Below are 17,027 nucleotides of genomic sequence, written 5' to 3'. Positions count from 1 at the left end.
GTGAGGGGGAGGGAAGGGAATACTGCCCTAATGCTTTGTCCCACGTAATAACACCAGTTCAATGTCCCACACAGTTGTTGATCACTACACGAGTGAAATTGTCTTCAACAGTGTCCGAGTAATCGCCATCATCATTATTGGCCTGGGCTTCCTCCTGTTGCTCTTGCCAGAGGAATGGGACGTCTGGGTGATAAAGCTCCTCACGCGTCTCAAAGTCCGGAAGAAGGAAGAAATCCCTGAAGGAAATGGAGACATTGCATCAGGATTGCCTAACAAAACCCGGAGAACTCGCCCCTCCATGTCATCCTTTGCTCATTAAATGCTCTTTTTACCAAAACTCTGTGGTTAACCTTATATATGACAATGCAAAGGTCTTTTCCTTGGAAGAAGCACACCTGTCCAACATGGTGTACATACTTGTACAGTTTTGATATGATCACCATCTAAGACATCAAGTCTTGGCATGTCCAGCTTGCTTGTACTTTTTTCACACCAGACCTTTCACTTAAGTAGTACACTGAAAAAAACTGCAAACCAAGAACCTCTCCTCTCTTTTTAAATGAATGTAATATATAGTCAAAATATATTTGCATAGGTTATTTTAAAGATTGATTTTCATGAGAAGCAGGGCAGACATTTTGAACATTAGGTACTGAATGATACATTGCACACTGTGATTTAAAAGAAACAAATGCTATGCTACATCACACGTTTATTTTTGACCAGAGCTGTACTCTGAAAGTTTTCAAGGAACCAAAAGAGAATATTTTCGGGAACAGGAAGATGGGGGGAAGAGCAAAGGGAAGGAGGTTTAGAAATCACTCTGTGTAGATAAGCACGTTACACTAGAACCAGATGAAAATTCAAGTGTTAAAATGCTTGCACTAAAGTGCTAAAGGGGAAGCAATCTAGAGCCCAAATCTCCTTATACTGCACATGACTGTAGTCCATGTTTAAAATCATGCAAGAGAATTCCAGTGCCTTCTACAGAACTCTTGTCTTTATCCATGTAGGACCAGGTCCCACCACAAGACACTTGCAATGCAGGGCCCAGGCTTGCAGCCCCAGGGACCCCAGATTCCCACCGGCATCAGGACATGCCCCCTCCATATGCACTGCAGCTTCTGTGGGAATGCAGGGTTCAGGGGGCCGCAAGTTGGCTCCCAGGAGACCTGATTCTCTTCTCACTTGCACACGCTTTACCCCTGTGTGGAGCTGCACTTGATTAACATCAGTATGAGAAAAGGGGAGTCTTGGTCATGTGTGGAAAAATCTGACTGAAAATGAGCAACAGAGCTGACAAGAACGTGGTTGCTACTGTACAGTCTGAGAACATGGACTAAGGGGGTGACTCGCCATTTGCTTTTACTCCATAATTGTGAGTGTTAAGAGTTAAAAATGTAAGATATTTACATCAAATGTAACACTTTTTATGAAACTTGTAAGCATCAGGATGTTTACTTACGCGATTTTGGTTCGCCATTAAATTTCTATCTGTGATAGATCACATGCTATGTAAAAAGGGAAAAAAGGTTATAGTTTACTATTTTTGAAGTTTACATTGTTGCATACGAAATTAAAGTGTTCTTTCAAACCACTGCCATAACCCAAGGGTCCCTGCTGTCACTGAGGCCATCCTGGTCTCAGGCAGGGGTGGCATCCACTTCAAAACATTTGAGCAAATTGACTTCAGATTCCATTACCTGTTTGGCAAAGCTAAATAATAAAGGATTTTAAACTCAGTCTTGGTCAATGCCATCTGCTTCCCTCCCTGCCCTGATTGTACCTTTTTTTCAATTTCACTGTGGGTGGTATTTAGCCAAAGCCATAAGGAGAGAGAGACAAGACTGTCAAGCCTTCAGCCGGGTCTTGCAAACCAAGCTGCAGAGAAGGAGGTTTTCCCTCCATTCAGAATCCCACTGACTTCAGACGAAAAACTAGACCTCGTCCATGACCACAGTCCAGGGAAGAACAGGCCATCCCTTACTGTGCTCACCCTCCAGTCCACAGGCGTTGCGATGATCTAACTAGACACACACGCAGCTGCTAAAGAAAACTGCAGCCTCCATCACCTGGTGTCCCACTGAAGGTGACAAGACTCCAGGCAGCAACACAAATGCCCTGCTTGCCAGTCGCTCCTCTAAAGCAAAGTCTGTTACATCCCACTGGGGACAAATCGGTCCAGAGAGCTCACATTAGGCATCAGGAAACACCTGACCAACAGAAACAGACCAAAGGAAAAGCTGCCCTTCCAAATACAGTCACATGAAACCAGCTGTGAACAGCCATAAATGCATATGCTAAGAGGTATTTAAGAGCTATGAATAGGACATGGGGATGGGCACTAACCCTTGCTGTATGTTTGTTCTCTACATATCCCTTCATGACCAAACGGACACTAAAGACTTGCTAACAGAGACTACACATGCAAGCCAGAACCTGAGGCTATGGGAAGCCGCTCCCAACCACCATGTCAGTAGTGTCACACATGTGAATTTTTAAATCTCTTTCTTGGGGAAGCATGAGATGGTAAGGTATAGGACTGGAGCACAAAGACAAGTCTAATAACTGGCTTGAAGGGCACACACCTACAAACTTGAATTCAAAGCCCATAGTTTAATGTCTACTGTGTTTTCTGGTATATCACCTTGTCATCCTCTAAGTATCCCACACCACTCCCCAAGCTTCCTGTCTGAGGCAAGGCAAAGAAAGAATGTACAAAGGGTCATTCCATTTTCCATATTCCCTGTAAATTGCATCTTACGTAATCTCTGCACTGCATTTACTGTGCACCTGATGCAGTCTGATAGGTATCCAAAGGGCTCTAAATGCTTTTTTTAAAACTGCACCTAATGTGTATTGACTCCTAAAAGGGCAGCAGATTTTTTTAATATTCAGTAAGGGCTTTGGAGGATTTTATGTACATAATGGATATCAGCATCAGTAAATTTTTGTGATTTACAAGATACAACTGTCATTGCTTCTGCCAGCTTATCCTTCCTGAGAACAGGCTAAATAAAGGCAAGGGCTGGGATTTCAAACAGTACTTTATTACAATATCTCACCTGAATGGGAACTGCACAAACTCGATTTACCTATTTTAAGTAATTCTAAACTACATGCAGACAAATTAATCACACAAAATTACCTATATTTTTAATGCAATATCTTGCCCTAAAGGTAATCACCTAATTTGAGGGTAAGTAGTTGCCTAACAAAAATTTCCAGACACTGAAGCCCAGAGTGTGACCAGGAGGATGTCAAGAAAGCAGCATGTCCATATGGATACATGTGTCATTTTTAGGTGCGAAGTGTCAGAGGTCTGAAGTTGAGGAATGACAATGCTAGAAGGAACTGGAGTCGTTGGCTCCCAGCAGAATGACGGGGCAGACAGCAAACCCTACTGAGATGGCATTGGGATGTAATTGCATCATTCTTTGGATGATGGCAAGATTGAACTCTCCTGATCCTGGATCATCCAGGGACTCACAGGACAAATTAAGTACCATGGAGGTCAGGGCTGTGTTGCAGCAGACTCCCTTGCCTGCCCTGATAGGTCAAAGCGCTGTGCGAAATCTCTGAAGTGCTGTGTGACTCAGTCGCACTGTGTAGATCTGGTGTAGCTCTGCAGGACAGTACCTACCAGCATAGGAGAGAGCAACCCAAGCCAACATTTCTAGCCTGTTCTTGGCCACCTCACACCTCCTCCTGAGGCAGAACTGCAGGTCCCTGGCAGCATCAGGCTTGGCTGCCTGGCTTCTCTGAAGCTAGCCTCCTGCATTGCCACTGCCTGGGTCCTGCCCTTGCAGCACTGCCAACCAGCAGCATGCACCCTTGTTCAAGTGCTGACCTGGATCCTCAGCCTCCTGCCCCATCTTTGCCCTCACAATGTCTCCTGGCCCCTCCAGCAAAGAGGTAAGCCAGTAATGATCAAGAGGGCTTCTTAAAACAGCAAGTGAAAGAAACCTGTGGATCGCCAAGTTCTGGGGCAGAACGAATGTCTCCTGCAAGCTCATGGACAAGTCACTAGTTCCCAGCTCTCCAGAGGGCTCTGTAATGAAGCTAATGCAAAACTAAGTTGGTCAGGATTAATACAGACAGTAACATTAGGCCACAGGGAAGGTAACATCACCAGACTGACCCTATTTCCCGTCAAAAATCTTTCTGCTCACTGTACTTGCAGGCCTGAAAACCCACTGGAAAGTGAAGGTTTCCTCATGCAGTGAATACTGAAGTCTTAATCTACTAAACTCGCTCTGTACCACATTCCCAATAAACTCAAAGTCTGCACAACAGAAACGTGTGAAAAACCCTCCTTGTCGCTGAAAAGGATGTTATAGATCTGCCATGAATGTTACCTATCCTTCAGTCTGTGTGCATACTATAGTCACAAACTATGGGAAGAAAACATCTGGCTCCATGTTACCAATTTCTACTGCAAACAGGAAGGAGTCCTGCAAGGCCTCCAAAATCAAGTTACTGCTTGACAAAGGCCAAGACTGAGAAGCTCTTTTCACAATCCAATCCTCATGTAAGCAGTCTTTGTAGAAACTGCCAGCAGTAATAGATTTTGATGGATGAGTTTAATTAGCTCATCATTATTAAGAGAAACAAATAGATTTTAGTCTTTAGCTGGCACGTTCTAGGGCACTTCTGTAATAGCCTTCACCTTAATTAAGTCTTAAGCACTAAAAAGGAAACTAAGAAAAAAAAGAAAGAGCCAAAAGACCCTCTGAAAGCAAAAAATCTTTTAGGAGGAAATCACATTCCTAAGGTGGGACCAGTGGCTCAAAGTGAAGTTTCTGAAGATAAATAAGCCTCATGTTTCTCTCTTTTGTATAAAACTCTGTTAGGGAAAAATATTAAATATGATCAACTGCAGTCTATCAAACATACCTTGAAGAATTTTTAAACAGAATACTCAAAAGCAGCAGCACAGAATAAGGTTACTCCATCTTGTTTAGATGGACTTGATATTAATGATGATGCTACCTATAAATGAAATGCATCACCCAGAGCCAACAGGATATCAATCAAAATAAAAATAGGATTTTCCTGGTCCTGTATATTTTTTACTGGATACAAAAAGTTATGAAATGCAAAGGAGGACTTTGCATCCAAAACAAGAGCTTGAAATGAGACTATGCTTAACTCAGTGAAAAACAAATGAAAGTCCTTTAGCCAGCTGAAGTTAAATGACCTGAAGACGTATTTATCTTAGACTTCTGATTTTTCTAATATTTCACAATATTTTTAAACTAATTCAGGCCCAGGGGAGAATCCAGAGGGGAGAATCCAGATGGAAGCAATGTCAGCAGTTCAGAAAATATTACCTGCAAAGACAAGCTGAAGGAATTGAGTTTGACGAGTCCAGAGGGATCAGATTCAGGGGAAAATGTAGTATCAATCTTTATATATGTAAAAGATTATTCTAAAGAGGATGGAGACCAATATTTCTCCATGTACACTGCAGATATGCTAGGATGGAATCAACCTACTTTTCAGTAATGGAAAGTGAAACTCATAACGGATAATTAAAGTCCGGAACAGGCTTAAACAAGGGAGGTTGTGGAACTCTCACTTTTGGGCATTTAAGAACATGTTAAATACAATCCCTCTGGAATGATATATGTATAACTCATCTACCCTATTGCTGAACTACATGATGTCTTAACTTTCCAGCCCTTGATCTCCAGGTTTCCCTCCAGTTCTAGATTCAGCCAACCTCAGAGCTCAAGACAGCCATCGGTGCATTAATTGGGAACAATACTAAATAATCTGCAGAGGATCTTTCAGGCAAATGATACATAAATAGAATTAAAATAGACATGATTTAATACCATCCACTATGAACTGAGAAATTCTTTCCTGAGTGAGAACAGCTTAGAGCCCCTCACCATGAAGGACTTTTTAAGCATGTCCATTACTCTGTATTTATTAATTTTGAAAGTCAACAGCTATTTTACTGCCTAGTTACACGACAGTGAAAGATTCTCTCTCAGTTTTAGCCTTGTATTCTCCTGAATCAGTAAAAAAGCATGATCAGGAAATGTTCTTTTCCCAGTCATTTATGAGTACATACAACAACACTGGCCTCACCATAGCTCCTTTTATAATCTCTCTCCATTTGATCAGCAACAATTTATTCCTACTCTCCACTTCCTACCTCACTAACTGGCTATTAGTCCACAAGAAAACCTTTTCTTTGGACCCACAATAGCTTCATTTCTTTGGTAAGAAACAAAACTCTTCAGAAATCTAAGTACATTGCTTGCCATCCTCTGAACGAAGGACCAAGATGAGAATATGGAAAGTCATCCATCCTTCAGACTCCTCGAAGCATGGAAGGACAAAACCACTGAGAAACTGAAACCTGACTGTTCTCCTCTGCCTCCCCATAGGGGAGGAGTGCCTTGGCTAACCTCCTCAGATTATCTACACCAAGCTCCAAGTTCTGCATGTACCCACAACTGGCCCAGATGTTTAAGACTAAAAGCTGGACTCCAGTGAGGGCCAAGTGGCAGGATTTGTCAGGAATTACAAACTTTGGGCTTCAGCTTTCATTTCCTGCCCTGCTGGCCACCAGCAGACAGTTTGGGCAAATACCCCATGAATATAGCTTTGCTGCCTCCCAGCAACATATCTTACTGTCCCTCTGGCAATGATTGCTTCTGAAGGTGCCAAGTCTCTAATAACTGGAGCCTAGTGAGCAAAGAAAGCTGATGAATATTCTCCTCATGATTATTGGCCAGTTACACATCTTCAATGCTTTCCTGACACGTAAACAAAACCATCTTCTTTTCCTTGTGTGATTTTTGATTTGGTCAAAGAGACATCAACTTGCTAGCTTGGCTGCTAAGAAAATTGACATTGATCTTTGGAACAAATACTTCCTGCCTTTGAAAACTATGTTGCCTTTGTGCATGTGTAAGCAATCCCACCTGATGAAGTACACCTACGCTCCACTGGCAATGTTTATAATGAACATAAGGTAATCAGTGTAGCTGATGTAATAAATGTAACAACTGAATGTGACCATTCAGCTGCATCTTTGATAAGGAATTTTAGGATGTGTCTCAGTCTCAGAGAGAACTAGAAACCACTTTTTAGCTTTTGGTAAATAACACACCACAGTAATTTGAAGGCATCCAAATGAAACTACAAAGACGGTTTTCTTCTCCCATTTGCATGGCTTTGAAAATTGGAGACTGCCTGCAGAAGAGGCAGATTTCCAGTTCCCCATCTGAGCTTTCTTGCAAAAAAATGAACATTAACATTGTTGCAAAGCAAGCTTGTTTCATCTCTGGTGGGCTTGGAGAATTGCTAAGCAGGAGCCAACAGAAGAATAAGAATTAGCCGGTCTTCCTGCCCTACCAACACTTGCCCTCCCCAAAGTACTCCTTTTTGTTTTCTGCCTTCCTAACAACTGAATAAAAATGCAATATCAGCATTAAAATAAGTGCCTGTAGTTAACGTAAATGACTACATTACCTTAAAAGAATCCTCAGCCTCCAGGGTTTTTTTTCTTCTTCATAACTTCCACTCCTCTTTCTAGCCTAGTGATTTTCAAACTGCGTTCCACAGACTACTTCACTGGTGTCCGAGCAAGGTAACAAAGAAAAAGCAAGACTTTTCTCAGTAGGCTTCAGATCACTAAACAGAGGTCTGGAAAAGGTGAAAATCCCTGTTCTATCCATTTGTTCTCCTGCTGTCTCCACAGAAGTCTGCACAGAAACTTCCCAGTCAAACCCCTTTCAGCCCTGCCTGGCAAACCTACACACCAGCCCTCAGACACACGCAGAGCTACCGCAGAAAGCTGTGGTAGCCTCTATCTGTGTCTCTTCATGTCTCTATTTGTGTCCCTTCCTCAACCATCCAAGCCATTTACTTAATTTGCTATGTTCATGTCTCTTTTGCTCACAGTCTAAACGCCATAGGTCAGGGATCTTCATCATTACACCCAGCAAAGACATTATGAGGAAATTATGGTAAGAACCCCAAGACGCATTTAGTTGAAAAAGAACACGACAATGTACACTTTCTCAGGGATTCAGAGAATTGGTTTGCTAAGGTCACCAAAAAAGCTAACATTTTCCTTCTCTTCATACACTCTTTCTCTATTTCTGTATTATTGTTAAAAATAGATTAATGACAGTAAAAAGCTTTTAGTTTTTAAAAGACTTTTAAAATATTTTAAAGATTAAAAATGACTTTTCTATTAAAAAGTGATCTACCTGAAAGAGAATTGCAAATCTAATAACAACCTTGGAAAGCAATGTGAAGAAGAATTGAAGCTATAGAGATGTCAGCTATGAGACATCTGCACTTGCATTAGCCGACTCCATCTTCAGCACTGACACTACTGCCAAAGGTAACCCATGAGGATCCTTTTGAAAGTAGAATTTGAAATCGAATCATATCCTAAAAGATCCCAAGAGATCCACTCCTGGTAACCAAACTCTCATAATCATAGCAAAAAAGGCTAGAACCGAACTGGAAGGGGACCTCCATAACCTGTTCCTGACTGCCATTTATCTTCTCACTTCTGAAAAACTTCCAGTGGTGGGCATCCAAAACCTCTCTAGGAAATTTTTCAGTGCTTATATACTTCATGAAATAGGACTGCTGCACTTTCAGGCAAACTTCCTTTTCCCATCCAATGCTTGCCCTCAAAACACTTAGATAAAAGTCATTGTTTAAAGTGAAATACTTTTTATTTATGGAAGAGCTTCCCAGAGAGATGACTCATGTTAAGCAATCTCTGTCAGAACATTTTCAAAGAGGAGCAGAAAGAAGTGACTGAAATAACCACTGTCTGCAGTTCACAGAATTTCTTTGCTTAATTTCTTCCTTTTTTAATAAGGTTCCATGCATAGCAAGGAACCTTGTGAGACCAATGGAGTGGGAGTTGTATCCTTAACTAATATTTGAGAAGGAAGAAACAGAAAATACTCATATATGATTATCTCACATTATACGTTTTTGCAGTTCTTAAAACACAATTGCTTAGTGCTTAACAACTGAAGAGAATGTCTCAGGCTACCTCTGGTGAGTTTCTAGTATTATTTCTAGCAAAATAAATACTTGAACACAGGGCTATATTACTTAAAGAACTCCACTTTAAATTAAATTTCCTGAAAATTCATTACAGATAAGGATCATAATTTGGGGGAGGCCACATCTGAGTCTTCCTATGCCAGAAAAACAAATTAATTAAACTGCCAGTACAAGCACAAAGCTGAAGACAGCTGGGGAACTTCAAGGACTGCTTAGGGACACCTGCAACATGCTAATGCTTCAAATGTAAATGGAGAAGTCAGTCCAGAATCTGTTGGAGAAGTTTCAGCTAAATATTGGGTAAATAAATCTGCAGGCAAGGAGAGATCTGTAAGATGTTAATTGGGAAGCAAAGAATATACAACACTATATTCCAATTAATAACAGCAGGCATAAAAGAATCTGAGAGCTGAACCAATATATAAATCACCACAGAGCTCCCCTTAATGCAGTCCTGGAATTTTGGCAGAAGATGGTTATCCATTTATTTAACATCTCGATAATTACTAAAAAGAAATGTAATTCAAAGGCTTCAATTGTGGCAGACAGCTCACCTAACAAATCTGGAATTATTCAAGCTTTAAATCTTTCTAGAACATTTTCCTTCATCTGGCTGTTATAAACATGCAATTTATTAATTAATGGGCATATTTCTCAAAGTAAGACTAAAAATAGATACTTTGAACTGGTACAGGAACAACAAAAAAATCCACCACATTATGATAGCAATTTAACCAAATGGCAACATTTCCATTAAAAATATATTAGGTAAAAATGCCTTTTTTCTATTCATGTATGTTCTAAAACCAGATTACAAAATTTCCCTAACAGTGATTATACAAAGTTTTTTACAAGTGCCTTCAGTGAATATTTCCTGGTCTACAGATCATTAAAGAATAAACTATTTATCATAAATATCCAGAATGTGCTATGTAGGCTTTGTGATTAATTGTATATAACCACATTACCCCCTCCATTTCATGACTGGAGTAACTAAACAATATTGCACACATCATAAACGATGAAATCCAAACCACAGTTGACATTTGTTATTACCAAAAGTTTTGGTCTTGAAACTTAAAGTTCATTTTCTTTTAATATTCATACTTGTAGAAGCCTTGCTTTTTTAGAAGCCTCAGTGCAAAAGGGTGACTAAAGTAGTCCAAGATGGACCATGCCAAATAGTGACAAGTATGCAGCAGCAGTCACGTTCACTTTTTTTCCCCAAAAATATCCCCTACAAGAAGTATTTTGACAAAATGCATCACTTTCAAGGGGCTGGATATGTATTTCAATATGTCAACAAACAAAATCCCTTCCAAACCTGGCTGGCTCACAGGGTTCTGCTGAAGACAGTTGAGTCCAAATCCTTTGTCTTCTGTTAAAACACACTTCCTCACACCCAGATCAGTGAGCCACCTGGAACATGACATAGAAAAGCATGCCCACCAACACCGGCCAGAATTATTATCACGTGCTAAGGAAGACAAACAGTTAAGTAGGGTCTTTGGCTGCTGTTACATGTTTGGCAAAATAACTCTAAACTGGGTTATGTGGTCTCTCTTCCCCTACAACATGTTCATTTCTCCTCCCCTAAGCTGTCCTGGTGGGGCCAGCTGCCTGCCCAAGCACTGAAATCAGACTGGGGAACAGACAACCAAACACAGCACTCTGCCAGGCTGTCAGATCAGTTCCTTGGTTCGGTTACTGCGCAGCCTCACAAACCAAAAGGAAGTGCAGAGGGTGAGATGGAGCGGCTGGGGCAGCAGGAGGGGTGCATTTAGGCTGACAGTGCTGTGGGAGAAACATACCAGGAAGCTCACTCCCAGGAGCTCCTTGCACAGTGCTAAGATCTATCCGCCTACACTTGCCCCTTGAAAGACACAGAAAAACTATTAGTTTCAACAATAATATAAAGTAAATACTGAGCATGGACTTCTGATGAAGGTAAGGAGGTCAGTCCAAATTGCTAGCTAATATGGATATTGACACACGTGCACACGCACACACACACGCCCCTAACTGCTGGTTCTCGGCAAAACATCTGACTAGCGAAGTCCAACAGGTGCATTTCCCACCAACTGCTTCCTGTGATGTATTTGCTGCTGGTTAGGTGTGAACACCAGCTAATACGCTCTGCCAAACTCCTGTGGTTGGAGTGGAAGTGACGGCATTTCGGAGTTTGGGTGGAAGAGAAAAACTGGACCTGGTGATACACAAAACACTGTCAGTACAAGCAAAAGTCACCCACAAAATGTCCAGGAGCCACTGACATAGAGGAACAAACTAAGGGCTGTGCTGTAATACCAATTTTGTCAGGACCTGGCATGTAGTCTTGAAATAAGAGTCCCTCCCGCTCCCTGATTCAATTTTCTCACCTATAAAATACAAAACAAAACCCCTTGATGCTTATTTAGTTACAAGGCAGAACTGCTCAGAGGACTTCCTAGTTATTTTAGTTAGGGCCCAAACTTGAAGTCTTAACTTCACTAAGCATTTATGTTCACACACGGGACTTATTCAGTAAAGTTAACATTATTTAGGGCATAATCAGATATTTCTCATTCAAACAGCTAGGCCAGCAAAGACATCATCATCCCCCTGTCGGAAAGTACAGCCTCCACTGATGAAGAGAATAGTTACCTGAGCACTCCTTATACACTTTTGGCAAAGGTAGGCCAGTGGACTTTGCCCAGTTTAAATTGGTAGTCTGAGTTAACTGGTATGCTCTAAACTACTGGCCAATTAGAACAAAACAAATTTCTCTATTTAATTTAACCCATCCAAATAGCTCTTTAAGTACCATAAATATTTTAAGAAATATTGAGTATTTGCACAGTAAAAACAACACAACATAAACTCAATTTTCTTTTATTACTAACACCACAGAATTTTAACAAGCAGACCTTAAGAATCTGCCATCATGTTCACAACTTCTGGTTAAGGAGACAACCTAAGGAACAATTTTTCTTCTCAGGGAAATAGGTTTCTCCTCTAAAACCACAAGAATATTGTTTTCATCCCTAAAACTACTGATTCACACAGGCATTGAGTATTACACCTATTGGTCAGCCATCTGACACCATGATTAAGATACTTCATTCTGTCAGTTAACACTTCACTTACTTCATTCTGTGATACCAGCAAACGCGCAACAGTATTGAAAAAACTTGAAAAGCAAAGCCAGACATCGCTAATAAAAATAACAAGAATGCTGAATCCTACAACATTCTTATAGCCTTGTTTACAAACATTTCAGGTCTAGTACATTAAACCATTCTAGATTAATGTTCTTATTTTTCCATTAAGGAAGAACCATGTGATCTTTAATATTGAAGTATTATGTATGCATTTCTCTTGTGTTCAAAATTAAAATTCTCTTATGTCTATTTAGATAAATTAACATCTTAACTAAACCTTTTAAAACCTTAATTGGTTTCTATTCAGATACTTTTTATTAAAAAAAAAATCCTTTTTAACACATGCAGCATAACATTCCTCAGCTCTGCAGTGTGTGCAACAACCTCCAACTGAGGGTGGAGGAAGAAGCAGCTAAATGTAGTAGCATCCTCCACTGACACGGCTAGGCAGGAGATCCATCTACAGGCAGCTTCTGTTTAATAGATGCAATATATTACAAAGACAACTAAAGGTGAGTCTGAAAAGTTCAATATTGTAAATTAGTCACTGTTTGGAATTAAGTCTCGGAGCTATTAAAAACTTCAGTGCTCATCTCAATTCCAATCCTTTGATACTCTTGCTATAGACATTGACTGAAGTCAACAAAGGCAGGTGAAAACCACATTAAAAGAGGACTGTGCTGCACACTGCAGACCACAGGGTTCTCCCTGTACATGACCTGTACAGGGTCAGGAAGGATTGGGCTGACACCTTTTACAGCTTCCTTGCCAAACCTCACCTTTCCTTTCCCAGCAGAAGCACCTGTGCAAATGAAGCTAGTGAGCTGAGTGGAGAATCCTGACTCCGACCACCTTCCACAAGAAAGGCAGCAGAGAATCAAAATACTGGCTTCAACAGTTTCTTAAAGAAGGAAAGGAAATAAATGGCCACAAACCTATAAAGATATAATGAAAAACTGTCTGAACTAAGGTGAGTGTAAGGTTAACACTCTACAGGAAGAGATCCAAACTCTGGACCAAAATACTAAAACTTAGATTTTCCCTTTACAAATAGAAGTTTTGCTAATTCAAAACAAAAAGGCCGACATGTCACTAGTGGGGAAATAAACGTCAGGGTGTTGATGGTCAACTTCTGGCTAGTTTTTCTCACAGTGATTAAGACCTCAAGGCCACCACAACCCGATAAAGGCTGAGGCATCACATCTGCTCCCTTCTGCTGCCTGCTGCAAGAGCAGCATCCGGTCTTTGGGAGGATAAACAGCTGGGGATAAAACACCAGCCTAAACCATGGAAACAAGATTAGCCAGAGCTCATTTTTTATAACCTTTTGCTTTTGCTAATGGCCGTGAGCTGAGGAATATCAGACATCCACAAACTCCTGCTGAAGTTATCTCGGAGCTGTCAGTGGCTCAGGACTGCTCAGAATTAGGGCCTTATTGTTTCCCTAGTTGTCAAAGTTACAGCCACCCCCAAACTGCAGCTCTGTGAGTTACTATGGAAACAAGTGCCGTGGCTTTTGAGACTACTAAAACATTTAGCATTTACAGGTGACCGATGTATAAAATAAAGAGTATTAATTCCACAGTTATAGTGACTCCCACAATGAAACTCTACTGATTGTGAAATAAAATAACAAACCAGAATTTAGTCCTACATGTTTTTTACCAGAGTCCCAGGCACTGTCTTTGTGATTCATGTTGCTGTTAGGCTGAGTTGTCAGACACCAATATGGCCTGATCTCCAACTACCACTGCTATTGCCTTTACTATGGGTAAAATTTTTTACACTGGGGTAAAAGTTATTCCTGTCTTGCTTTTATCAATAGCCTGGAACTAACACAAGAGTCTGTCAAGAGAGGCATTTTTAGAGTAATTTTTATAAAGGCAACTGGTACAGCTCTCAGAAGACATTGTCAATCCTAGTTCACAGAAAATGGGCCATAAAACCCACTGCTATGTACTACTGCTTCGGTGTGCATAGCTGCACATGTATCCACTACAAATCCGTCTGTTAAAAGACAGTCTTTTTGCAGCTGCTACTGCCTAATGTCCTTCACCCTTACTTATCACTTTGATAACTAATTGGTACCTTAGCTCACAGTCTCAGCAAAGAAAAGAAAGGATGTATTTACCACAGAAACTATGCTATCCTTCTACAATTAGGAATGACCAATTCCAGGGCACTGGTAAGAGAACAAAGCCTTGAGTCTGCAGAAAACACTGTGACTTCTGACAAAGCCATAACTGTCCCATATAGTAAGGGAGGTAACAGCGCTGACAAACACACCCCTCTCCCAGGTGCTGGATACACTCCATCCCCTGTTCGCCTGGGACTGCCTTCTGCTACTCCTCATGCTTGCAGAACGCATTAAGGCAGCAGGATGATACAAGATAAAAGCCCAAACTCAATTTTAATAGGAGTGATGGGGTCCAAACTATCCATTAATCAGGAATTATCTTGTATGATACTTGCTCATTTTTCTCAAAATAAGGGCAAGTTTTTTTTTACAGGGAGTTGAACTTCCTGCCAAATTGCTGGTGGGCTCTGTGCCCTGCATTTCCCTTGTGTTGCAACAAGAGCAACAAAACACAAATTTTCAGCATAAATATTTAAGTCACAGTGACATCTTCTGTAATTAACAAATGCAACCGACATTAATTGTTCCATCATCAAGCACCTCTGGATTCTGCGCGCACACATTTTCAAACGCACGTCTCTCCCCCACCCCTAAACGAGAAGCCGGTTCAGGAGTCAGGGAAACCAGTAACAAAAGGCTTCACGGGGAACGAAGCTCGGCCAAGGATGCCGGCGGCGAGGCCCGCGGCCGCCGACACCAGGGCGGTTGGAACCCCGAGCGGGGCGGGGCGGGCGGCGGCCAGGGGGCGGAGCTCGCCGCCCGCCGCTGCTCTGCGCCGGCTCCGTCGCCACGGCAACCACCTGGGGGGCGGGGGGCTCACGGCGCCTCGGCCAATCGCGGGCCGACCCGCCCCTCTTACCAGGATTGCGCGCGCGCTTTAGGAGAGCGCCGTCCGGCCCCTTTCCCGAGACGCGGCGCTTCCGGGGTCGTGACCTTCGCCTCACGAGGCGGGCGGTGAGTGTGGGCCGGGGCCGGCGCCGGCGCCCTGCTGGGGAGGGGCGAGGGGAAGCGAGGGCGATCCGGGATCCCGAACCCCCGGGGCGGGCGGGTGGGTCGCGAGGCCCCATCCCGCGCCGCGGCCCTGCGAGAGGCGCGGGCCTGCCGCCGCCACGCGAGCGGCTGTTGGCACTGCACCGCTCCCCCGGCGGCTGTTGGGGCCGTTAGTGCGCGGGGCCTCCCACGCCGGGCGAGCTGCTGGAGGCGCCGACACCGCGGCGCTCGGTCGCGCCGCGCGCTAGCGGCACCGCGGCGGCGAGGAGGCTCTCGCCGCGCAGCGGTAGCAGAAGCTGTGGTGCTCTGCTTGGCCTGTCGCTACCTTGGGAGGGCACCTACCAAGGACGGCGTTTACTCAAATAATAATACCCCCCCCTTTTTTTTTAATCTGTAGTAAAAATGTCGGCACCAACTATGGAGGAAAGGAAGGCATGCTGGAGAGCTCGGGATGAGTTCTGGGAATGTTTAGATAAAAATAGCGAAGATGCATCCAACTGTCAGAAACTAAGATTATCTTTTGAATCTAGATGTCCACAGCAGTGGGTGAGTAGTGACAACGCTTTATCAGTCATAACATACTAAGCCCAAAGCTTGCACTGTATGAAATAGGCATTTATTTGCAAGTTAACAAAAACAGGCAAATAACTGTCTACACTGTTAATGATGGTAATCCAGTTTCTTGGACTGCAAAATATGTGTGGTCTTAAACATTCTCATAGATAACCCTATACTCCTGTCAAACTTGACTTGCACTTTTAGTTTCCCAAGAAGGCCAAAAATCCTGAGCAGACCACCTACTGCTCCAGCAACTACAAAGTCAAGAACAGTATCATAAAGGGAAAGGAAAATACTAGCTCAAACTCTTCCAGATAAATACACATGGTAGTCTGTATCTGGGTACCATCATTATTGTATAAGATAATTACAAAAAAAACCTCTCAAGAGCATATAGAAACTACTATTACTAAAGAAAAATGACTAATGTAGAAGTGAGGTGAGTTGTAGGGCATTTTAAGACTCACATCTGACATCTTACTGTGCATAAAAATACCCCTTTTCATGCAGTGTAATTTCACTCTGCACCATCTGCTGACATGCAACTCTTCCATGTTGTGTGCTTTAGTTTTCTGATCCCAAGCTAAAATTCCTTTTTTAATAGTCATTGCTCCTTAATAACAATTGTATCAGAGGAGCTGTACGATTCCTATGTGAGGTAGCAGACTGAAGTCAGTTTAAAAAAAAATGGTATGTTCAGAATGGCTGTTCTGACTTGTATTATGCACACATCAGTAGCTTTAGGCAATGAATGAAGGTCACAGTCTGCAAAACTACAAAAGGTGCTGGATTTATCTTTATATTACCAGTGACCACTGTTCACAGCAATATGGATCACTTAAGAAAAACCAGCAAAATGATAGACTAATTTTATTAGATGTCCATGGAAGTAACTGGAGGGCTTTCAACAAGGAACTGAAGTAGACTTTTAAAATGGTAAACTCTTCAGTGTAGAGAAGCAAGGCATTCCCAGGGGTTAGGCTCCCAGTATCCCCATTATAAAAAGATAGAATCTTATTTAAGTTCTGTCTATTCTTCAGTCATGTTATGATGCATGAAGCCTCTTCCTCTGCTAGTTTCTTTTAAGCAACACAAGCTATTTCTCTTTTTAAACAGGTTAAATACTTTGACAAAAGAAGAGACTA

The 17,027-nt window shown here is 42.1% G+C and overlaps 1 protein-coding gene across 2 annotated transcripts in view; it reads left to right on the top strand.

Moving 5' to 3' along the window:
* SLC35F3 (solute carrier family 35 member F3) overlaps positions 1-1,742 on the top strand; it is a 196,455-nt gene extending 194,713 nt beyond the window's left edge. For both annotated transcript variants that reach the window (XM_026117307.2, XM_064509244.1), the window contains one exon: positions 75-1,742. In XM_026117307.2, the coding sequence (XP_025973092.2) occupies positions 75-319 (245 nt within the window). In that variant the 3' untranslated portion in view covers positions 320-1,742. The remainder of the gene's footprint in view (positions 1-74) is intronic.
* Positions 1,743-17,027: the final 15,285 nt, after the last annotated feature.

The sequence above is a fragment of the Dromaius novaehollandiae genome, chromosome 3 (genome assembly GCF_036370855.1).
Source record: "Dromaius novaehollandiae isolate bDroNov1 chromosome 3, bDroNov1.hap1, whole genome shotgun sequence".
Classification (NCBI taxonomy): domain Eukaryota; kingdom Metazoa; phylum Chordata; class Aves; order Casuariiformes; family Dromaiidae; genus Dromaius; species Dromaius novaehollandiae.
Note: the sequence above shows the minus strand (reverse complement) of the source record. Positions and strands in the feature narration are given on the sequence as shown.